General features: G+C 45.6%; 1 protein-coding gene across 1 annotated transcript in view; it reads left to right on the forward strand.

The window, feature by feature from the left end:
- MEP1B (meprin A subunit beta) overlaps positions 1–19164 on the forward strand; it is an 85049-nt gene that overhangs the window by 45358 nt on the left and 20527 nt on the right. The window contains exons 8-10 of the mRNA XM_077270411.1: positions 409–627; positions 11865–12017; positions 14238–14453. Of these exons, the coding sequence (XP_077126526.1) occupies positions 409–627; positions 11865–12017; positions 14238–14453 (588 nt within the window). The remainder of the gene's footprint in view (positions 1–408; positions 628–11864; positions 12018–14237; positions 14454–19164) is intronic.

Consider the following 19164-nt stretch of genomic DNA (forward strand, 5'->3'; position numbering starts at 1 on the left):
CATGTGCCAAAGACACCTCCATTATGTAGCCTGAAACCACACCCAGAACCCATCACATGATCAGACATGTGGTTGTGACGTCACCACAGGTCCTGACACACATACCGACAGCTATGGTTACATCACAGCGGTAAGCCATCTATGTGACACACATCTCCCATTGATTAGACACCCTTTAGCCACGCTACAATATACTTATACTGATACTCCAACACTAATACAGTAATATCACAACAATACCACACATTTAAGACGCACAATTATCCCACAAAACCCAAATTACCCAAACATGAATGCCATATCAATAATACCCTTCTACATTTTCAATACTTTGGATTTTTTAATTCTTTACTTTGGCGGTAAACTATTGCAATTTTTATCAAATGACCATTGGTTTCATTTCTACAGAATCAGCTAGCAATTTCAATAAATATGATGACTCGCGCTCCAGTAACTTAAATGTCCCATATGACTACACATCAGTCATGCACTATGGTAAGACCGCCTTCCAGATCGGCACAGACCCAACCATTGTAACTCGCATAGATGCTTTCAGTGATGTGATCGGACAAAGAATGGATTTCAGTGACTCCGATTTGGAAAAGCTTAATCGTCTGTACAACTGCTGTAAGTGTATCCATGTTTAGTTTTCATTCAATGTAACATTTTACTTTACATCTATTTAAGTAATAGTATTAACAAGTATCACAATATTCAGCAATGATCTGTTGTGCTCTTTTATTAGGTTGATAATGTGATGAATTCTTGTCACCTGTAATCATAATAAAATGAGCAAAGCTCCTTCCAAGTCGGAAATGTAAACATAAGTATGTCATGAAGCCGGGCTGTCACAAGTGACTTTTGTCCTAGCATTTATGATCAGTGAGATATATGCTGCTACTAATCACCAACCTGGAGATCAGCTAAACAAAGTAATAGAAATATCCTCGCTAGCTATGTTGTCTAACGGCTTTTGCAAAAAAAATAAACAAAATCCTCTGCAAAAAAGCATGTAATGTTACTGCAAATAAAAAGGAAACTGTCATGTAAAAAAACAAACAATTAACCTGCCTGAAGATATCTGGTTAATCTGCAGGCTAATAGTGTTCTGAAACTGCCGGGAACCGCACGGAAAGCCCCGCTGCCCGGAGGAAATGAACTTTATTCAGCCTGGGAGGCTTGAGCTTTTAGTTATAGAGGTGGTGGCAGAGCGTCTTTAGTCACCGCTCACTGTATAGTGAGCAGCGGCTGTAACCGCACATCCGGAACTGACTGACAGCCAGTCCTAGTGCTGAGTAGGTAAAATGGCTCACATAGCTTGTCCGTTTACAGGATTTTCCACATGTTGGGTGAGTGGTTGACTGTAGTCAGAAGGAAGGATTTAACATGCTTTAGCCCTAAAAATCAAAACTGGCATTTTGCATTCCATTAGTAAAGGGTATGCGAGAGAAAGATGCGCCAAACTAATTAAGGCTACGTTCACATTTGCGGTCATCGCCGCAGCGTCGGGCGCCGCAGCGTCGCCGCATGCATCATGCGCCCCTATATTTAACATGGGGGCGCATGGACATGCGTCGCACTTGCGTTTTGCGCCGCATGCGTCACTGCGGCACACGCGTCCGGGCGCAGAGGACGCAGCAAGTTGCATTTTTGCTGCGTCCAAAATCATTGAAAAAAAGGACGCATGCGGCGCAAAAAGTAGCGTTGTGCATGCGTTCACATTTGCGTTGTGCGTTGCGTCGCCGACGCTGCGGCGCACAACGCAAATGTGAACGTAGCCTAAGAGGCGCAATTGCGCTCATGAATTTAGTACCTTTTTTTAACTGCCGTGTGCCAAAGTCAGAATGTACTTGTGTAAGTGCAGCGCCCCCCCACTGTTGCAGGGCCGAGGGGTACCTGGTACCGGGCCTCTGAGTCTCTGTTCTGGGGTTGTCACGGTGGCTAGACCCGGTCCGTGACCCTGCTGAGTGGCGTACAATAAAGGTGGAGGTATGGGATGATGTTATGGTGCGGTGAAGGTCGCGGTAAATAACAAGGACACCAGTTTGCAGTCTCTTTACCTCTTTACTGAAGGCTTCAAGGTGCTCAATCCGGAGCACTGTTAACAGGGCTGTCTGAGACCGGCCGGTCCAAAGGCACATCAGGAGTTCCCTTTCCAGGTGGGGATCAGTGTCTACCTTCTAGCGCCTGTATGTTGTAGTCCTTCCCTGCTGAGCACCCCGGGATAGTCCTCACAACTGCTGTGTCTGTCTCTGATGTTCGTTCTCTCCGTCCCCCAGATAATATGGGTAGGACGCACCTGTATGACTGGGTAGGCCTGGAGTTCTTCCGGGACCCTAGTCGCCCCTCTCCCACAGCTGCCTCCGTTGTCTGCTTAGGTGTTTTAGTGAGACAGCCAACCTATAATTGGCTGTCCGGCCGTGGTTTGAAGTAATGCTTGTAGTTTCTTACTTGCTTGGCGTTCCGGCCACTGACTGTTTGCGCCTCAGAAGGATGTTGCCTCGATCTTACAGCACGACTCCTTCTGGTCCTATTGCCTCTTTGCTGTATCCCCGTTGCTCACTGGTTCGTGCTGCTCTTAGGAGTCTGCCAGGATCCCATCCCTGACAGGTCTCTAGCTCTTCCCAGTTACTTCTCACTGTCTTCCTGTCCAACCCCCAGTTTTACCAGAGTGTGAGGAGTGGCCTATTAGATAGAACCACCCCCCCTGGTGGCCGGAGTGTGAAGTGTAGTGTGAGTGTTACCTGGTCAGGTGAACTCCTTTAGTGCAGTCAGACGTAACATCACTCCCCTTAGTGGCAGAGCGACATTACTGCAACGACCAGGACTCTGGGGTGCTGCACTCCCCTCCGGTTAAATCCAGTACTCCCGGACTGGGAAAACAAGAACAACAATACATGTTAACAGGAAACACACAACAATTTGAAATATCATAAACAGTTAAATATAACAGTGCTTCCCTTTATGGGAGGTGAGGACTTCTTGAACATTGCGAAAGTTAGGTCATGCACAGTTTATGACTCTCAGTTCAGTGGTTGAAACAGCGGGGACCCCGGGTAAACAAAGGGGTCCCCTTTTAGAAGTTTTTGGAGCAATTCACTGTCCATTACTCCGTTGTCCATTTTTAAAATCTGTAACAGAAGATATGCACACAAACATTTTCAACTAAATAACAGCCCTCATTAATACCTCTAAGTTTTGTAGCGGAGGGGAGTTTGATTCTGAGTGCTGCGTGTGGACCTTCGCAGCGCAGGGGTGGCTTCCGGCCTAACAGGGCCCACTATACTTGCTACCCCTGGTGTAGTGTACTGCCTTCTAGCTACACTTCTAGTGAGTCTGGGTAGCCCTGGCAGGCTGAAGCTCTCAGGGCTGCTGCTGCTAGCAACAGTAGGTACGGCAGACTCGCCGATAGCAGAGGGAGGATTTGTCAGATCAACAGTCGGCACGGCATCCTCAGGTAGGGCTTGTTGAGGCAGCGGGGCCGGATGATCTGGTATCACCATTGTTTCTGGTGGGCTCGGCTAATGAAATGTTAGAACAGGTACCACGATGGCCTGATTTATCTGAGTCCAGGACTGGGGAAAGTCACCAAGGACGGTGTGGATCATCTTCTCCTTTTCCACCGGCGGGGAGATTCCTGGGGCCGTGTCCCTCCCTCTCAACTTATCGGGGCAGACCTTAAGGTGATCCCTGGATACCGCTGTCGAGGTCTCCCCTCTGTCCTTGCTGATGAGACAGACCTTCGTGTTGTCGAAATCGGATGGCAGGATGGTATACGGTTCCGCTTCCCATTGGTCATCGAGCTTGTGTAGTCTCCTCTTTCGTTTGAGTACTTGCTCACCAGGTGACAGGGGAATCGCAGGAGCATGCTGGTTGTAGTCCCTTTCTTGTTTTTGCCTAGCCTGGGCGAGACTTCCAGGTCTTCAATAAGTCGATCACCACTTGGTTCATCTTTTCGCACATCCCTTTGGTTTGAGGATGGTACGGTGTGGTTCTGATCTTCTTACACCCGTACAGTTGGCAGAACTCTTGGAACACTTCTGCTTCGAATGCTAGTCCCTGATCGGTCAGTACCTTCTCCGGGTAGCCATGGGGCCTACAAAAGTACTGCTGGAAGGCCTTGGCAGCAGTCCTGGCCGTTAAATCCTTGACAGGCACAACCACCAAAAATCTGGAGTAGTGGTCCACGATGGTAAGAGCGTAGATATAGCCTAGGTGTCAGCTTCACATGATCCAGCGCGACCAGTTCGAGCGGCCGTTTGGTGATGATAGGCCGCAGGGGAGCCCGTTGGCTGCCACGGTCCTTCCTGCGTAGGCTACATGGACCGCACTCCCGACACCACTTCTCAATGGCTCTCTTCATGCCAATCCAATAGAACCTCCCTCGGAGTAGCCTCTCTAGCTTCCTCCATCCGAAGTGTCTGGCTCCATCGTGGTAGGCTCCCAGAACCATGGGCGCATCTCGCCTTGGCACCACTATCTGCCACACCAATTCATGAGTACGTGGGTCGATGCTTCTCCTGCACAGCTTGCCATCATGGATAAACAGTTTGCTTCTCCCCTTCCACAGCTGTTGGGTTTCCTGTGGATCATCTGGGCCGGGATGCAACCCTGCCTGCGTCAGGAGCTCACCCGACGGACCGCGGGGTCACCATCCTGGGTTTCCGCCCACCCGTGATGGGGCAGGGGGTTCAGCGTGGCATCCGGTTGGTTCTTATGCCTGTTCCTCACATGATGGGAGTTCTGAGTGGCTTTAGGGCGATGGAATGCAGGCAGCTCCACCTCTTCAAGTGCCTCCGGGTCTTCCCCTGCTTCTGGCAAATTGGGCATTCGAGACAAGGCATCGGCATTTGCATTCTTGTGTCCTGCCCGGTACTTGATGGTGAAGTTGTAGTTGGACAGCCGGGCCATCCACCGCTGTTCCAAGGCCCCGAGCTTGGCGGTATCCAGATGCGTTAGCGGATTGTTATCCGTGAAGACGGTGAATTTTGCTGAGGCCAGGTAGTGTTTGAACCTCTCTGTCACTGCCCAGACGATGGCAAGGAACTCCAATTTAAAGGAACTATAGTTGTCAGGGTTCCTTTCCGTGGGACGAAGCTTCCTGCTGGCGTAAGCGATCACCCTCTCTTTGCCTTTCTGGACCTGGGACAGCACGGCTCCCAATCCCACATTGCTGGCATCCGTGTACAGCACAAACGGTTGGTCGTATTCGGGGTAGGCCAGTACCTCTTCTCCCGTCAGTGCCGACTTCAAACAAGTGAAGGATCCTTCCAGCCCCTCGTTCCAGTCAAATGGGGCATTCTTCCCCTTGGCCTTCTTTGATTGGCCCACCAACAGGTCTTGCAAGGGTGCGGCCTTCTTGGTGAAGTCCTTGATGAACCTTCGGTAATAGCCTACCAGTCCGAGGAACTGCCGGACTTCGTGGAGGTTGCTGGGCTTCGGCCAGTCTTGGATCACCGTGACCTTGTCTGGGTCTGGGGCCACTCCTTCAGCGCTCACCACATGGCCCAGGTACTGCACTTTGGGTTTCAGCAGATGACATTTGGACGGTTTCACCTTTAAGCCAAAGTTGGACAGGGCTTCAAACACCTCAGCCAGGTGCTTCAGATGGTCTTCGTAGGTCTTAGAGAAGACAATGACATCATCCAAATACAGCAGTACGGTCTCAAAGTTCTTGTGCCCCAGACAGCACTCCATCATCCTCTGGAACGTCAATCCGAAAGGCATGTAGTTGAATTCGCAGAGCCCCATCGGCGTCGTGAAGGCCGTCTTTTCTTTGTCCGCCTCCGCCATGGGAACCTGCCAGTACCCACTGGTGAGATCTAAGGTAGAGAAGTAGTTAGCGGATTTTAAAGCAGCCAGAGACTCCTCTATCCTGGGCAGTGGGTATGCATCCTTATGTGTAATGCGATTCAACTGCCTGTAATCAACGCACATCCTCATGGTGCCATCTTTCTTTTTAACAAGGACTAATGGAGCTGCCCAGGGGCTACAGCTGTCTCTCACCACCCCAGCCTCCTTCATTTCTCGCAACATGTCCTTGGCACACTGGTAATGAGCTGGGGGTACAGGGCGGTATCTCTCTTTTATGGGCCGGTGATCTCCCGTGGGGATGTGATGTTGGATCTCTTTCACTTGTCCAAAATCTAAGGGGTGTTTGCTAAATACCCGCTCGTACTCGTGAACCATTCTGTAGGCCCCCTGTTTCTGATGGGATGTGGTGGAGTCAGTGCCCACATGCAATTCCCGACACCAATCTTTCGAGTGCCCTGCAGAACCGTTGTCCTCCGCCACGTCTGACGGGACCAAGGGTTCAGGTGTCTGTATCACACTATTATTGACAGTGAACAGTTTGGCGAGCGTGGCATACTTGGTGAGATGAACCTCTTCCTCCCCACAATTGAGGACATGTACGGGCACCCTCCCCTGGCGGACGTCGACCACCCCCCGGACTGTCAGAATAGTAGGCCTATTGTCTGAATATACGGGTTCTACCAAGGCCTGGTAGTCCCTTCCCCTGAGGCCTATGGCTGCCCGACACCATATTAACATTTCACTCCTGGGGGGTATCGCGATGGGGTTTGAATCACTCACAGTGACACGGCCAATCTCACCACCAGTCAGCTCCACCTGCTGTCTCTGCATCAGAGCTCTGATTTCTTTTTGCAGGGCACGTTGTTCACTGTGGCCAGCGGTTTCTGCTACCTGTTGCAACAAAACAATAACTTCTGCAAGACAATTTTCTATAACATTGGTACCGATAGTCATCATGGGATTACATTCTCGGCGATCAATATCAACAATCACAATCCCCTGGGCTTTCAATTCCACCCGCCCCACCTTGAGGGTGACCTCTTTATACCCCACTTGTGGCAACGGCTGACCATTACTGGCTATTATGGTGAAATCGTCATCGGGGCCACGAGTAATGTCGGTGTCCTCCCAATACCGTTTATAAAGCACATAAGGCATAGTCGTCACCTGAGAACCGGTGTCCAGCAGAGCGTTCAGGGGGATACCATCGATCACAACAGGAAGAACTGGTCGCCCTCCAATGTATTTGGCTCTCCAATGCTGTGGGCCTGATCGTCCTACTCCCGGGGGTTGGCCCTTTGCCCCAGGGGTTGCTCGTTTAAAGGACAGTACCTTGCAAGGTGGCCCACCTGATGGCAGCGGCGGCAGATGGGTCGTCCGTCCTGATGGAAGCGATCGCTGTCCCGGCCACTGGTCGGCGGAGTCCTCCTCTGTCGCATCCAGGGGACATCTTCTGGCCTGGAGGCAAGCTGGATCTTTTCCTTGAGGGCCTCTTGTAGGGACTGCACTGTCCGGGCTAGGGCAGCAACGCTCTTGGTCAGCTCCTGCATCTGGAGGCGGAGTCCTGCAGGGGAGTCGTCCTCTAGGCTCTGGGCATCGGCCTCTGCGGCGACTGGGGCATCCGACGTCACCTCCTGGTGGTATGTGAGAGCGGGACGCCTGGGAGGCACTGCACGGCTGGGCTGTCGCTCCTGCAATGCCTGGATAGCTTTATCCTTGAATTGCGCAAAAGTCAAGTCTGGATTCTGCATGGCCAGGAAGTGTAATTGGCCCCTTTGGTGACTGCACAGGAGCCCCTCAATGAACCGCTCTTTCAGAAGTTTATCCTCATCTTGCATGCTGTCGGGGTCACTCTGCTTAATGGCCCGCAGCGCCTCCTGGAGATTAAGGGCATAGTCCCGTAAGCTATCCTGCGGTCTCTGTTTGCATCCATAGAAAGTCAATTTAATCTCTGTAGCAGTACGGGTATCGAAGGTGGCTTTAAGCTTTGTAAAAACCTGCTGTGCCGTTCCCTTATCCGCGGCGGACCAGGACTTCACTTCTCTCAGAGCCGCCTCAAAGAGTTGGCCGATTATCATATGAACCTTCTGAGGCTCTGTCAGGGGATAGAACTCGAGCAGGCTGCAGATTCCTTCTTGAAAGTCAGTGAATGTATGCGACTCCCCGGAATATCGTGGGAGCCAGGCTGCTCCAGGCAGGTACAGCATAGAGAAGGGCATTATGGCCTTTGTGGTAGCGGCAGCGTCCGATTGGCTGAGGGGGGCAGCGGGTTCTGCGGCAACCGGTGGTGGTATTCGGACCGCGGCTTCGCCCGCTGCGGGGACCGGAGGTGCCCCTGCGTTTCACGGCTGCGACCGTCACCTCCTCTCCTCCAGACTCGGACATGGCTGTCCCTTCCTCCCACTAACCTGCTGGAGGTCGGAGTTCCTCTTCCGGGATTGGCACTTTACCGCGCTTTCTCGTTCCGCGCTTCTTTTGGCCGGTTCCGCCCACGAAGCTAAGGCTCCTCCCTCCGAGCGCGGCAATGGCGAATTGTGGCGGGAGCTCTTGGCAGCAATTGGCAATACACAGTCTTTGCAATAAGTCACAGTCCAATCACAATAAATCACAGTTCCAAGGCACACATGACCTGATTCTTCAGGCTTAAGTAGATCCTGTTCGTGACGCCAAGTTTGCAGCGCCCCCCCCACTGTCGCAGGGCCGAGGGGTACCTGGTACCGGGCCTCTGAGTCTCTGTTCTGGGGTTGTCACGGTGGCTAGACCCGGTCCGTGACCCTGCTGAGGGGCGTTCAATAAAGGTGGAGGTATGGGATGATGTTATGGTGCGGTGAAGGTCACGGTAAATAACAAGGACACCAGTTTGCAGTCTCTTTACCTCTTTACTGAAGGCTTCAAGGTGCTCAATCCGGAGCACTGTTAACAGGGCTGTCTGAGACCGGCCGGTCCAAAGGCACATCAGGAGTTCCCTTTCCAGGTGGGGATCAGTGTCTACCTTCTAGCGCCTGTATGTTGTAGTCCTTCCCTGCTGAGCACCCCGGGATAGTCCTCACAACTGCTGTGTCTGTCTCTGATGTTCGTTCTCTCCGTCCCCCAGATAATATGGCTAGGACGCACCCGTATGACGGGGTAGGCCTGGAGTTCTTCCGGGACCCTAGAGTCGCCCCTCTCCCACAGCTGCCTCCGTTGTCTGCTTAGGTGTTTTAGTGAGACAGCCAACCTATAATTGGCTGTCCGGCCGTGGTTTGAAGTAATGCTTGTAGTTTCTTACTTGCTCGGCGTTCCGGCCACCGACTGTTTGCGCCTCAGAAGGATGTTGCCTCGATCTTACAGCACGACTCCTTCTGGTCCTATTGCCTTTTTGCTGTATCCCCGTTGCTCACTGGTTTGTGCTGCTCTTAGGAGTCTGCCAGGATCCCATCCCTGACAGGTCCTCTCTCTAGCTCTTCCCAGTTACTTCTCACTGTCTTCCTGTCCAACTCCCAGTTTTACCAGAGTGTGAGGAGTGGCCTATTAGATAGAACCACCCCCCCTGGTGGCCGGAGTGTGAAGTGTAGTGTGAGTGTTACCTGGTCAGGTGAACTCCTTTAGTGCAGTCAGACGTAACATCACTCCCCTTAGTGGCAGAGCGACATTACTGCAACGACCAGGACTCTGGGGTGCTGCATAAGGGATAACTACGGTACATTTCTGACAATGATTATTATTATTATTATTATTATTATTTATTGTTATAGCGCCATTTATTCCATGGCGCTTTACAAGTGAGGAGGGGTATACATAATAAAAACAAGTACAATAATCTTGAACAATACAAGTCATCATAACTGGTACAGTAGGAGAGAGGACCCTGCCCGCGAAGGCTCACAATCTACAAGGGATGATTATGCCATGTTTATGCTTGACTACACCCTTACCTATTAAGCTCCATCGACTTTCAAAAAGTTGGTGGTCTGGCTGTCACTAGTATAAAAATAATTGTGCACCTACAAGTTTCAAACAGTTATACACCAGATTTCTAGAGAAAACTGATGAATCATAATAAATAACGGGGGAGGCCCCTGCTGCAGCCTGTTGTCTTACAGCCATACAGTCTTGTAGAAGTTGTTCTGGCTCCCTTGTAAAAAGGAATAAAGCTGTTTTTGTAGTGCTACTTATTCCAGGTAGGTACTCCATAAGCCAAAGGCATTGCTATATCAACTAGCCAAACCAGAAACTTCTCCAAAATGAGAAGACCTTAATCTGCAATAGAATATACATTTGTTTGTATTTTTGGTTGCAAAATGAAACAACCTAGGATAAAAAAGGACTCAACCAAGAGGAGAAATGATTTATGGAGTTATTTTTCCATTTTTTTCATATAAAGTGGTGTGAAAAAGTGTTTGACCCCTTCCTGATTTCTTATTCTTTTGCAGGTTTGTCACACTTAAATGTTACAGAACACCAAACAAATATTAAATATTAGACAAAGAACACAAGCTATGTTAAGGGGTAAAGAATCCAAACCTACAGGGCCCTGTGTGAAAAAAATGATTTCCCCCTAAACCTAATAACTGTTCGGGCTACCCTTAGCAGTAACAACTACAATCAAGTGTTTGCAATAACTGGCAATGTGTCTTTACAAAGCTTTTGAAGAATTTTGTCCCACTCACCTTTGCAGAATTGTTGTAATTCAGCCACATAGGAAGGTTTTTGAGTATGAACCTCCTTTTTAAAGTTTTGCCACAGCATCTCAATCTGCTTAAGGACACAAATTTGACCAGGCCACTCCAAAGTCTAAATTTTGTTTTCCTTAAGCCACTCAGAGGTGGACTTGCTGGTGTGTTTTGGATCATTGTCCTGCTGCATAACCCAAATGCGCTTCAGCTTGAGGTCACGAACAGATGGCCAGACATTCTCCTTCAGGATTTTTTTTGCAGACAGCAGAATTCGTGGTACTATTTGCCACAGCAAGTCTTCCAGGTCCTGGAGCAGCAAAACCGCCCCAGATCATCACTATCATATTTTACTGTTGGTATGATGTTCCTTTTCTGAAATGCTGTTTTACTTCTACATCAGATGTAAGGGGACATAAACCTTCCAAAAAGTTCCAACTTTGTCTCGTCAGTCCATAGAGTATTCTCCCAAAAGTCTTGGGGATCATGAAGATGTTTTCTGACAAAACTGAGACGAGCCTTTATGTTCTTACTGCTCAGCAGTGGTTTTTGCCTTGGAACTCTGCCATGCAGGCCATTTTTGCTCAGTCGCTTTCTTATTGTGGAGTCATGAACATTGACCTTAACAAACTCAGGTCAGGCCTGCAGTTCTTTGGATGTTCTTGTGGAGTCTTTTATGACCTCTTTGATGAGTCGCCGCTACGCTCTTGGGTAATTTTGTTCGGATGGCCACTTCTGGAAAGTTTCACCACAGTGTCATGTTTTCGTCATTTGTGGATAATGGCTCTCACTGTGGTTCAGTGGAGTCCCAAAGCTTTAGAAATGGCTTTATAATCTTTTCCAGACAGATAGATCTCAATGACTTTGTTTCTCATTTGGTCCAGTATTTCTTTGGATAGTGGCATAATGTCTAGCTTCTGGGGAAATTTAGGTCTACCACAGTTTGTCAGGCAGGTCCTATTTAAGTGATTTCTTGATTGAGAATAGGTGTGGCAGTAATCAGGCCTGGGTGTAGCTAAAGAAATGAACTCAACTTCCCAAAGATGTGATAAACCACAGTTAATTTATGTCTTAAGGGAGGGAAGGGGGAATAACTTTTTATAATAAAGACCTTCATTTAAAAACTGCATTTTGTGCTATCTTTGTCTAATATTTAAATTTGTTTGATAATCTGAAACATTTAAGTGTGACAAACATACAAAAGAATAGGAAATCAGGAAGGGGAAAACACTTTCACACCACTGTGTTTTGTGCTCACTGAAATGACAACTTCTATATCATAATTACACCTGTGTGCTGAACAATTTATTTCCTGTGTGGGTAATCACATGCTCACATCTTCTGCCTGACATGACTGGGCGCTGCTTTTATTACACCTTTCCTCTGTTTCCTCTTTAGCTACATTCATCACTTTCTTGGACACATGTGATTTTGAGTACAATAACATCTGTGGAATGATCCAAGGTACAGAAGATAATAATGATTGGCAGCACGTTCTTCAGATGCCTAATGGACCGAGCACTGATCACACTAACCTGGGGGATTGCAGAGGTAGGCAGCTTCTTATCTCCTATAATTATTTATTACTGCAATATTTTACTTTATGGCTCACTTTGGGATATGAACTCAATACTCCTGCTATAAGTGCATAAATTACACAATACATATACACAAGTATCATTAGACCAGTCAGTGGGTCAAATATTGCCAATAGGTTTATCTGCACATAAAAATATATCTAGGTTGAGAGGAGTGGGAAGGGGAGACAGTTGGAGCCGATCACTCTGGAAGCATGTTGAGGATTGTTGCAGTCATATTTCAGCCTATATAGAAAAATGCAAATTGTCTCTTCAGAGAGGAAGAGGACTAGAACTCTAGTGCCACCTATTGGAAGTAGCAATCCTAACAGTCAATGTCGACCCTTTAACGAGCCTTGTCACATGACTTAGGATAAGAGTCAAACCAGAATCTCAATTTGCTCTGAAGAGACAATTTGCATATTTCCCAGAGGAGCATTGCTGCTTTAAGTCTCCTCATCTCGACATGCTTAACATGTCACTCTCCGCAAGGAGAAACGATACTTCTTGGAGCCTATATAGAAGAAATGCGGAGTAGTTTCCGGCACAACTATCCAGGTATAAGATAACATTTTCTTTATTTAACGCAGGACTAATCACCAATTACAGTATATTACACCAGTTTGCTGAGTACCAGGATCAGATTAGATTAGTTTATATACCAAGACAAATTAAGCCTGGAGCAGAACACAAAACTGGAGTCACCTATGTTTAGTTATTTTTCCATCCTTGAGTATACAGGAAGCTTATTAGCTCCCTGTTGTGGTGGTTGCAGGCAGCCAGAATGATATCCTCTAACTCTAGGTCTACGGAGAGGATCTGGAACATTTTAGAAAAATGATCTCACAGCATAGATTGTTTGACCTAAAAATAGTATTGAAATTAAAAAAAAAAGTTTCACCAGGAATCAAAAACATAGCTGATATCAACCAGAAACAGTGTAACACCTGTCCTTAGCTTTTGAGTAGAATTGCATTTCAGTTTTCGTCTTAATTTTTGGAAGAAAGCAGCTACTTATTTATTATTATTATTATTATTATTATTATTATGCGTTACTTATATAGCGCCATCATATTCCGCAGTGCTTTACAGACCTTATAATCTCTGTCCCTATTGGGACTCACAATCTAAATTCCTTATCAGTATGTTTTGGGCCAGGGCCGTAACAATAACGGTCACAGAGGTCTCGACTGAGACCCTGCCAGTGGGATGGGGGGCCCGTCGATGCTAGCGAAAACTTCAACTGTATGTGCTTCGTCAGACGCAAATTCAGTTGAAGTGTGCTGTGGTGCAGAGACCCGTTGGGTCCGTACACTGCAGTACATGCTGCTGGCCAATCAGAGGCCAGCAGCTGACATCCGCATGCATGTCACTGGGGGCACACGGCAGTGATGTCATGGCTCCCATCACTTGTATGCTGAAGTCAGCTGTTGGCTTCAGAAGAGTATGCCGCACGGAGGGAAGGTGAGTATAATAATTTTTTTCCTATGCATTAAAAATCATCGGCAGAATGAGGGACATATACTAGGATGGGGGATAAACTGTGGGGAAAATAAGTATTTGATACACTGCTGATTTAGCAAGTTTTTCCACCTATAAAGAATGGAGAGGTCTGTAATTTTTGTCATAGGTATACTGTACTTCAACTGTGAAAGTCAGAATCTAAAGAAAAAAAATCCAGAAAATCACATTGTATGATTTTTGCATAATTAATTTGGATTTTGTTGCCTTAAATAAGTATTTGAACACCTACCAACCATAAAAATGAGCACTAAATAAAAAGTCCAATATTTCTGGAACCAAATGGTAGATTTACTTATTTTTTTAAAGAATACTTTGGACAGCAGCAGGAAAAAAAGGGGGCAAACAGTGGTCATTTTTAGCCTGGTAACAGATCTTTTTTAGTGGGTAAAGGCACTGGTGGACACATACAAAAGAGGGCCCCTGTTCAAGAACAATATATGGGCCCTTTGCAGTCTAGTAGCTAATCGTAATGCAATTCCTCCTGCACTGGAGGTGAAAATATGCCCCCATACCTCTTGGGGCCACAGATTGTACCAATGATATGCCAGTCTCTGGGTTAAGGATCAAATGGGAGCTTTGGATAAAAGATGCTTTTTCCCCTATTTTATTCTGTTCAAATAGTAAATATAATGCATTAATTTTTTCATTCTTTTCATTGTTTTTGCTACAGATGTTGGTTATTTTATGCATTTTGATACAAGAACATTGACCAATGGGGATAAAGCATTGCTGGAAAGTAGACTTTTTTACCCCAAACAAGATTTTCAGTGCTTGGAATTCTTTTATTATCACAATGGGCATGAAAGTGACCAACTCAATGTCTTGATCCGGGAGTATACAGAAGCCTCACCAAATGGCACATTGAAGTTCATCACCACTGTCAAAGGTTAGTGCCTTGTAAAACTGCTTTTCCATTTGAGTTAAAAAAAAAAAAAAAACTACCATAATTACAAAATTTGTAAGGACATAAAAATGATATTGATAAAGAAAACAAACTGATAAAATCTGAACCATGTGGTAACCCAAATTTCGGTTTTAGAGCGAATACTATAACTAATATATAGCCTCGATGTAAGCAACTGTATATCTGCTATTCACCATCATTATAACAAACGACATATATCATGCAAGTTTTATTTTGGGTTTCCCTTCTATTAGAAACTGTATCCAACTGCGCAATTGTGGGGTGTCAATGAGTTGCTATGGCAGGCAGGGGTCTGCTCAAGTCCCAGCGCTCCATTGAAAACCAGACTATGGCTAGGCTTTAAAGGAGTCTGTGATTTGTGCTATATGCAGAAACACTTCCACTTCTGGCTTTGGCTTAATTCCTTAATGCTGTTTTATGTACAGTTGAAACCAGAAGTTTGCATACACTATATAAAAGACACATACGAATGTTTTTCTCAATATCTGACATGAAATCAGAATAAACCTTTTCCCTTTTAGATCAATTAGGATTACCATAATTATTAATATTTGCCAAATGCCAGAATAATGAGAGAGAGAATGTTTTAAGGCATTTGTATTACTTACTGCAAAGCCAAAAGTTTGCATTCTCTACGATCACTATGCCTTTAAACAATGCCCATATGATGATGTCTTGTGTTTGAAAGCTGTTTTTTTGGCAACATCTGAGTTAATTAGAGACACACCTGTGGATGGATTTTAATGCACACCTGAAACACACTGCTTCTTTGTGTAGCATCATGGGAAAGTCTAAAGAAATCAGCCAAGATATTAGGAAGAGAATTGTGGACTTGCACAAGTCTGGCTCATCCTTGGGTACAATTTCAAAATACCTGAAGGTGCCTCGTTCATCTGTATAAACAATTATATGCAAGTACAAACAAGATGGGATTGTCCAACCATCATACCGCTCAGGAAGGTGTTGGGTTCTGTGTCCCAGAGATGAATGTGTTTTGGTCTGACATGTGCAAATCAACCCAAGTACAAAAGCAAAAGACCTTGTGAAGATGATGGCAGCTGGTAAGATTGTGTCAATATCCAGAGTGAAATGAGTATTGGGCTCCAAAAGAAACATAAAAAAACAGATTAATGTTTGCAAATGCACACAGGAACAAAGACCTTAAGTTTTGGAGTCATGTCCTGTGGTCTGATGAAACTAAAATTTAACTTTTTGTGCATAATGACCATCATTACGTTTGGAGGAAAAAGGGAGAAGCTTGGAAGCCTAAGAACACCATCCAAACTGTGAAACATGGGGGTGACAGCATCATGTTGTGGGGTTGTTTGACTGCAGGAGAGACTGGTGCACTTCACAAAATAGATGGCATCATGAGAAAAGAAGATTATGTGACAATACTGAAGGAACATCTCAAGACATCAGCCAGGAAGTTAAAACTTGGGTGGAAATGGATCTTCGAAATGGACAATAACCTGCAGCATACTGTCAAAATGGTAGCAAAGTGGCTTAAGGATAACAAAGTCAATGTTTTGAAGTGGCCATCACAAAGCCCTGATCTCAATCCTACTGAAAATTTATGGGCAAAGCTGAAAAGGCAGGTGCGAGCAAGGCGACGTAGAAATCTGGATCAGTTACACCAGTTTTGTCAAGGGGAATGGGCCCAAATTCCAGCCAACTAATGTCAGAAGCTTGTGGAAGGATATCCCAAACATTTGACCCAAGTTATTCAGTTTAAGGGCAATGGTACCAAATACTAATGAAATGTATGTAAACTTTTGACTTTGCAGTAAGTAATAAAAATGCCTTAAAACATTATCTCTCTCTCTATCTCTCTCATTATTCTGGCATTTGGCAAATATTAATAATTATGGTAATCCTAATTGACCTAAAACAGGAAAGGTTCATTGTGATTTCATGTCAGATATTGAAAAAACATGTATATGTGTCTTTTTATATAGTGCAAGTAAACTTCTGGTTTCAACTGTATATGTCCGTCATGAGTACATACCACTTTGTGCTCCTCTAATCGATATACACTTCATGCTGATCACATGCAACAGCTTCTTTTAACTTCTAGGATCAATAGTGACAATAGCGGCAATTCAGGAGTTTGATTGAGGGAGAGCGCTCTTTCTGTCACCCTATTAATACCTGGGCAGTGCAATCTCAGTGTGCCAATCAGTTTCTATGGCATCTGGGGCCTAACAATGGCCACTGGGTCTCCCATGTACCTCAGTTTTCAGATCCCACTAGAAATAGGGACTGATGGGCTATGTATGGTCTGATAGTCTTTCTTAGGGCTCGCTTCCATTTATGATGTAATCGGGCAAGTGCAATTCGATAAAAAATTTGATTGCGCTTGGCCAAATGTTAACCTATAGGACAGCTCACAACTACAATTATTTTCTCATGCTGATTCGACATGTGAATACAATCATAGCATGCTGCGATAGCATCCATGAATCGGATGGCTTGCTCCCATATACACTCACTGGCCACTTTATTAGGTACACCTGTCCAACTTCTTGTTAACACTTAATTTCTAATCAGCCAATCACATGGCGGCAACTCAGTGCATTTAGGCATGTAGACATGGTCAAGACAATCTCCTGCAGTTCAAACCGAGCATCAGTATGGGGAAGAAAGGTGATTTGAGTGCCTTTGAACGTGGCATGGTTGTTGGTGCCAGAAGGGCTGGTCTGAGTATTCAGAAACTGCTGATCTACTGGGATTTTCACGCACAACCATCTCTAGGGTTTACAGAGAATGGTCCGAAAAAGAAAAAAAATCCAGTGAGCGGCAGTTCTGTGGGCGGAAATGCCTTGTTGATGCCAGAGGTCAGAGGAGAATGGGCAGACTGGTTCGAGCTGATAGAAAGGCAACAGTGACTCAAATCGCCACCCGTTACAACCAAGGTAGGCCTAAGAGCATCTCTGAATGCACAGTGCGTCGAACTTTGAGGCAGATGGGCTACAGCAGCAGAAGACCACACCGGGTACCACTCCTTTCAGCTAAGAACAGGAAACTGAGGCTACAATTTGTACAAGCTCATCGAAATTGGACAGTAGAAGATTGGAAAAATGTTGCTTGGTCTGATGAGTCTCGATTTCTGCTGCGACATTCGGATGGTAGGGTCAGAATTTGGCGTAAACAACATGAAAGCATGGATCCATCCTGCCTTGTATGGAGCATCTTTGGGATGTGCAGCCGACAAATCTGCGGCAACTGTGTGATGCCATCATGTCAATATGGACCAAAATCTCTGAGGAATGCTTCCAGCACCTTGTTGAATCTATGCCACGAAGAATTGAGGCAGTTCTGAAGGCAAAAGGGGTCCAACCCGTTACTAGCATGGTGTACCTAATAAAGTGGCCGGTGAGTGTAAGTCTGTGGGTGCCTGTGAAACATCGCACCCAGCTCTTCCGCACCTGTCATTAGTATATTATATCCAATGCTGTCACCTCGGATGTGATACTCTAGGTGTGTCTCTGGCCTTAGGCTTTACATCAGTATTTGTAAGCCAAAACCAGGAGTGGGTGATAAATACAGAAGTTAGTGCATATGTTTCTATTATACTTTTCCTCTATTTGTTCCACTCCTGGTTTTGGCTTACAAATACTGATGTAAAATACTGACCAAATACTGATAGTGTGACGGCAGCCTTACACTGTAAATACTGATTTATAACATTGCATATTCAAATCTGCTTGAGCAATTAATAATTATTGCAAAAAATAGTTTTTTAAAATATTTTTCTTAAAAAAACCTCCCCAATCTCCTATTTGTTTCTCAATATAAAAAATTGTTTAAGCTGGATAAAAAAAAACTCCCTTCTAAAAAAATATATTAGGTATTGTCATGTCCATAAGAACACTTAATGTAAAACTACATCATTATTTTTACCACATGGTGAACACTAAATAAAATTCTGAACAACAAAAGCAGAATAGCTTTTTTTGTTTTTCTTGCCTCAGAAAAAAATAAATAAAAAGTGATCAAAGAGTTGTAGGTGTTGTGACAAAGTCACTGCCAAAGTACTAGAGGGGAGGTATGTTTCACTGACGGTGTTAGCTTCTGTTATATAAACCTAGGAAAATGTTCCAGCACTCTATGTGCTGAAAGGGGTTAATCAGCCATGTTTAGTGCTAGGTTGATTGAACAGCTGTAGAGTGGGAGGAGTCCAGAGGATAAATACCCAGCCTTCTAGAGCATTCAGTGGGGTGTGTGTCTGGAGGTGCAAGCTCTGGAGATGTGTTTTCATGTTAAAGAAGGCTGAACTTTTTGTTGTTTGTTGCTGAAGCGAGTGAATTCCCGTAGGAACAAGGACTGTGCCATACATCAGAGGTGTCAAACTGCATTCCTCGAGGGCCGCCAACAGGTCATGTTTTCAGGATTTCCTTGTACTGCACAGGTGATAATTTAATCACCTGCACAGAATGATTCCAGCACCTTGTGGAATGCTAAGGAAATCCTGAAAACATGACCTGTTGGCGGCCCTCGAGGAATGCAGTTTGACACCTCTGCCATACATTATTCTTTGTTTTCCTGCGAGGCCTGGAAGGCCAAGTTTGTTTTTGCTAACATTGCACTGATTTATGCAGTACTTTTATTAAAGCAATGGAAGATTTAAAGAGACCGTGTTCCTTGTCTAACTCTATGTGCAGCCAAGTGA

The sequence above is a fragment of the Ranitomeya variabilis genome, chromosome 6 (genome assembly GCF_051348905.1).
Source record: "Ranitomeya variabilis isolate aRanVar5 chromosome 6, aRanVar5.hap1, whole genome shotgun sequence".
Classification (NCBI taxonomy): domain Eukaryota; kingdom Metazoa; phylum Chordata; class Amphibia; order Anura; family Dendrobatidae; genus Ranitomeya; species Ranitomeya variabilis.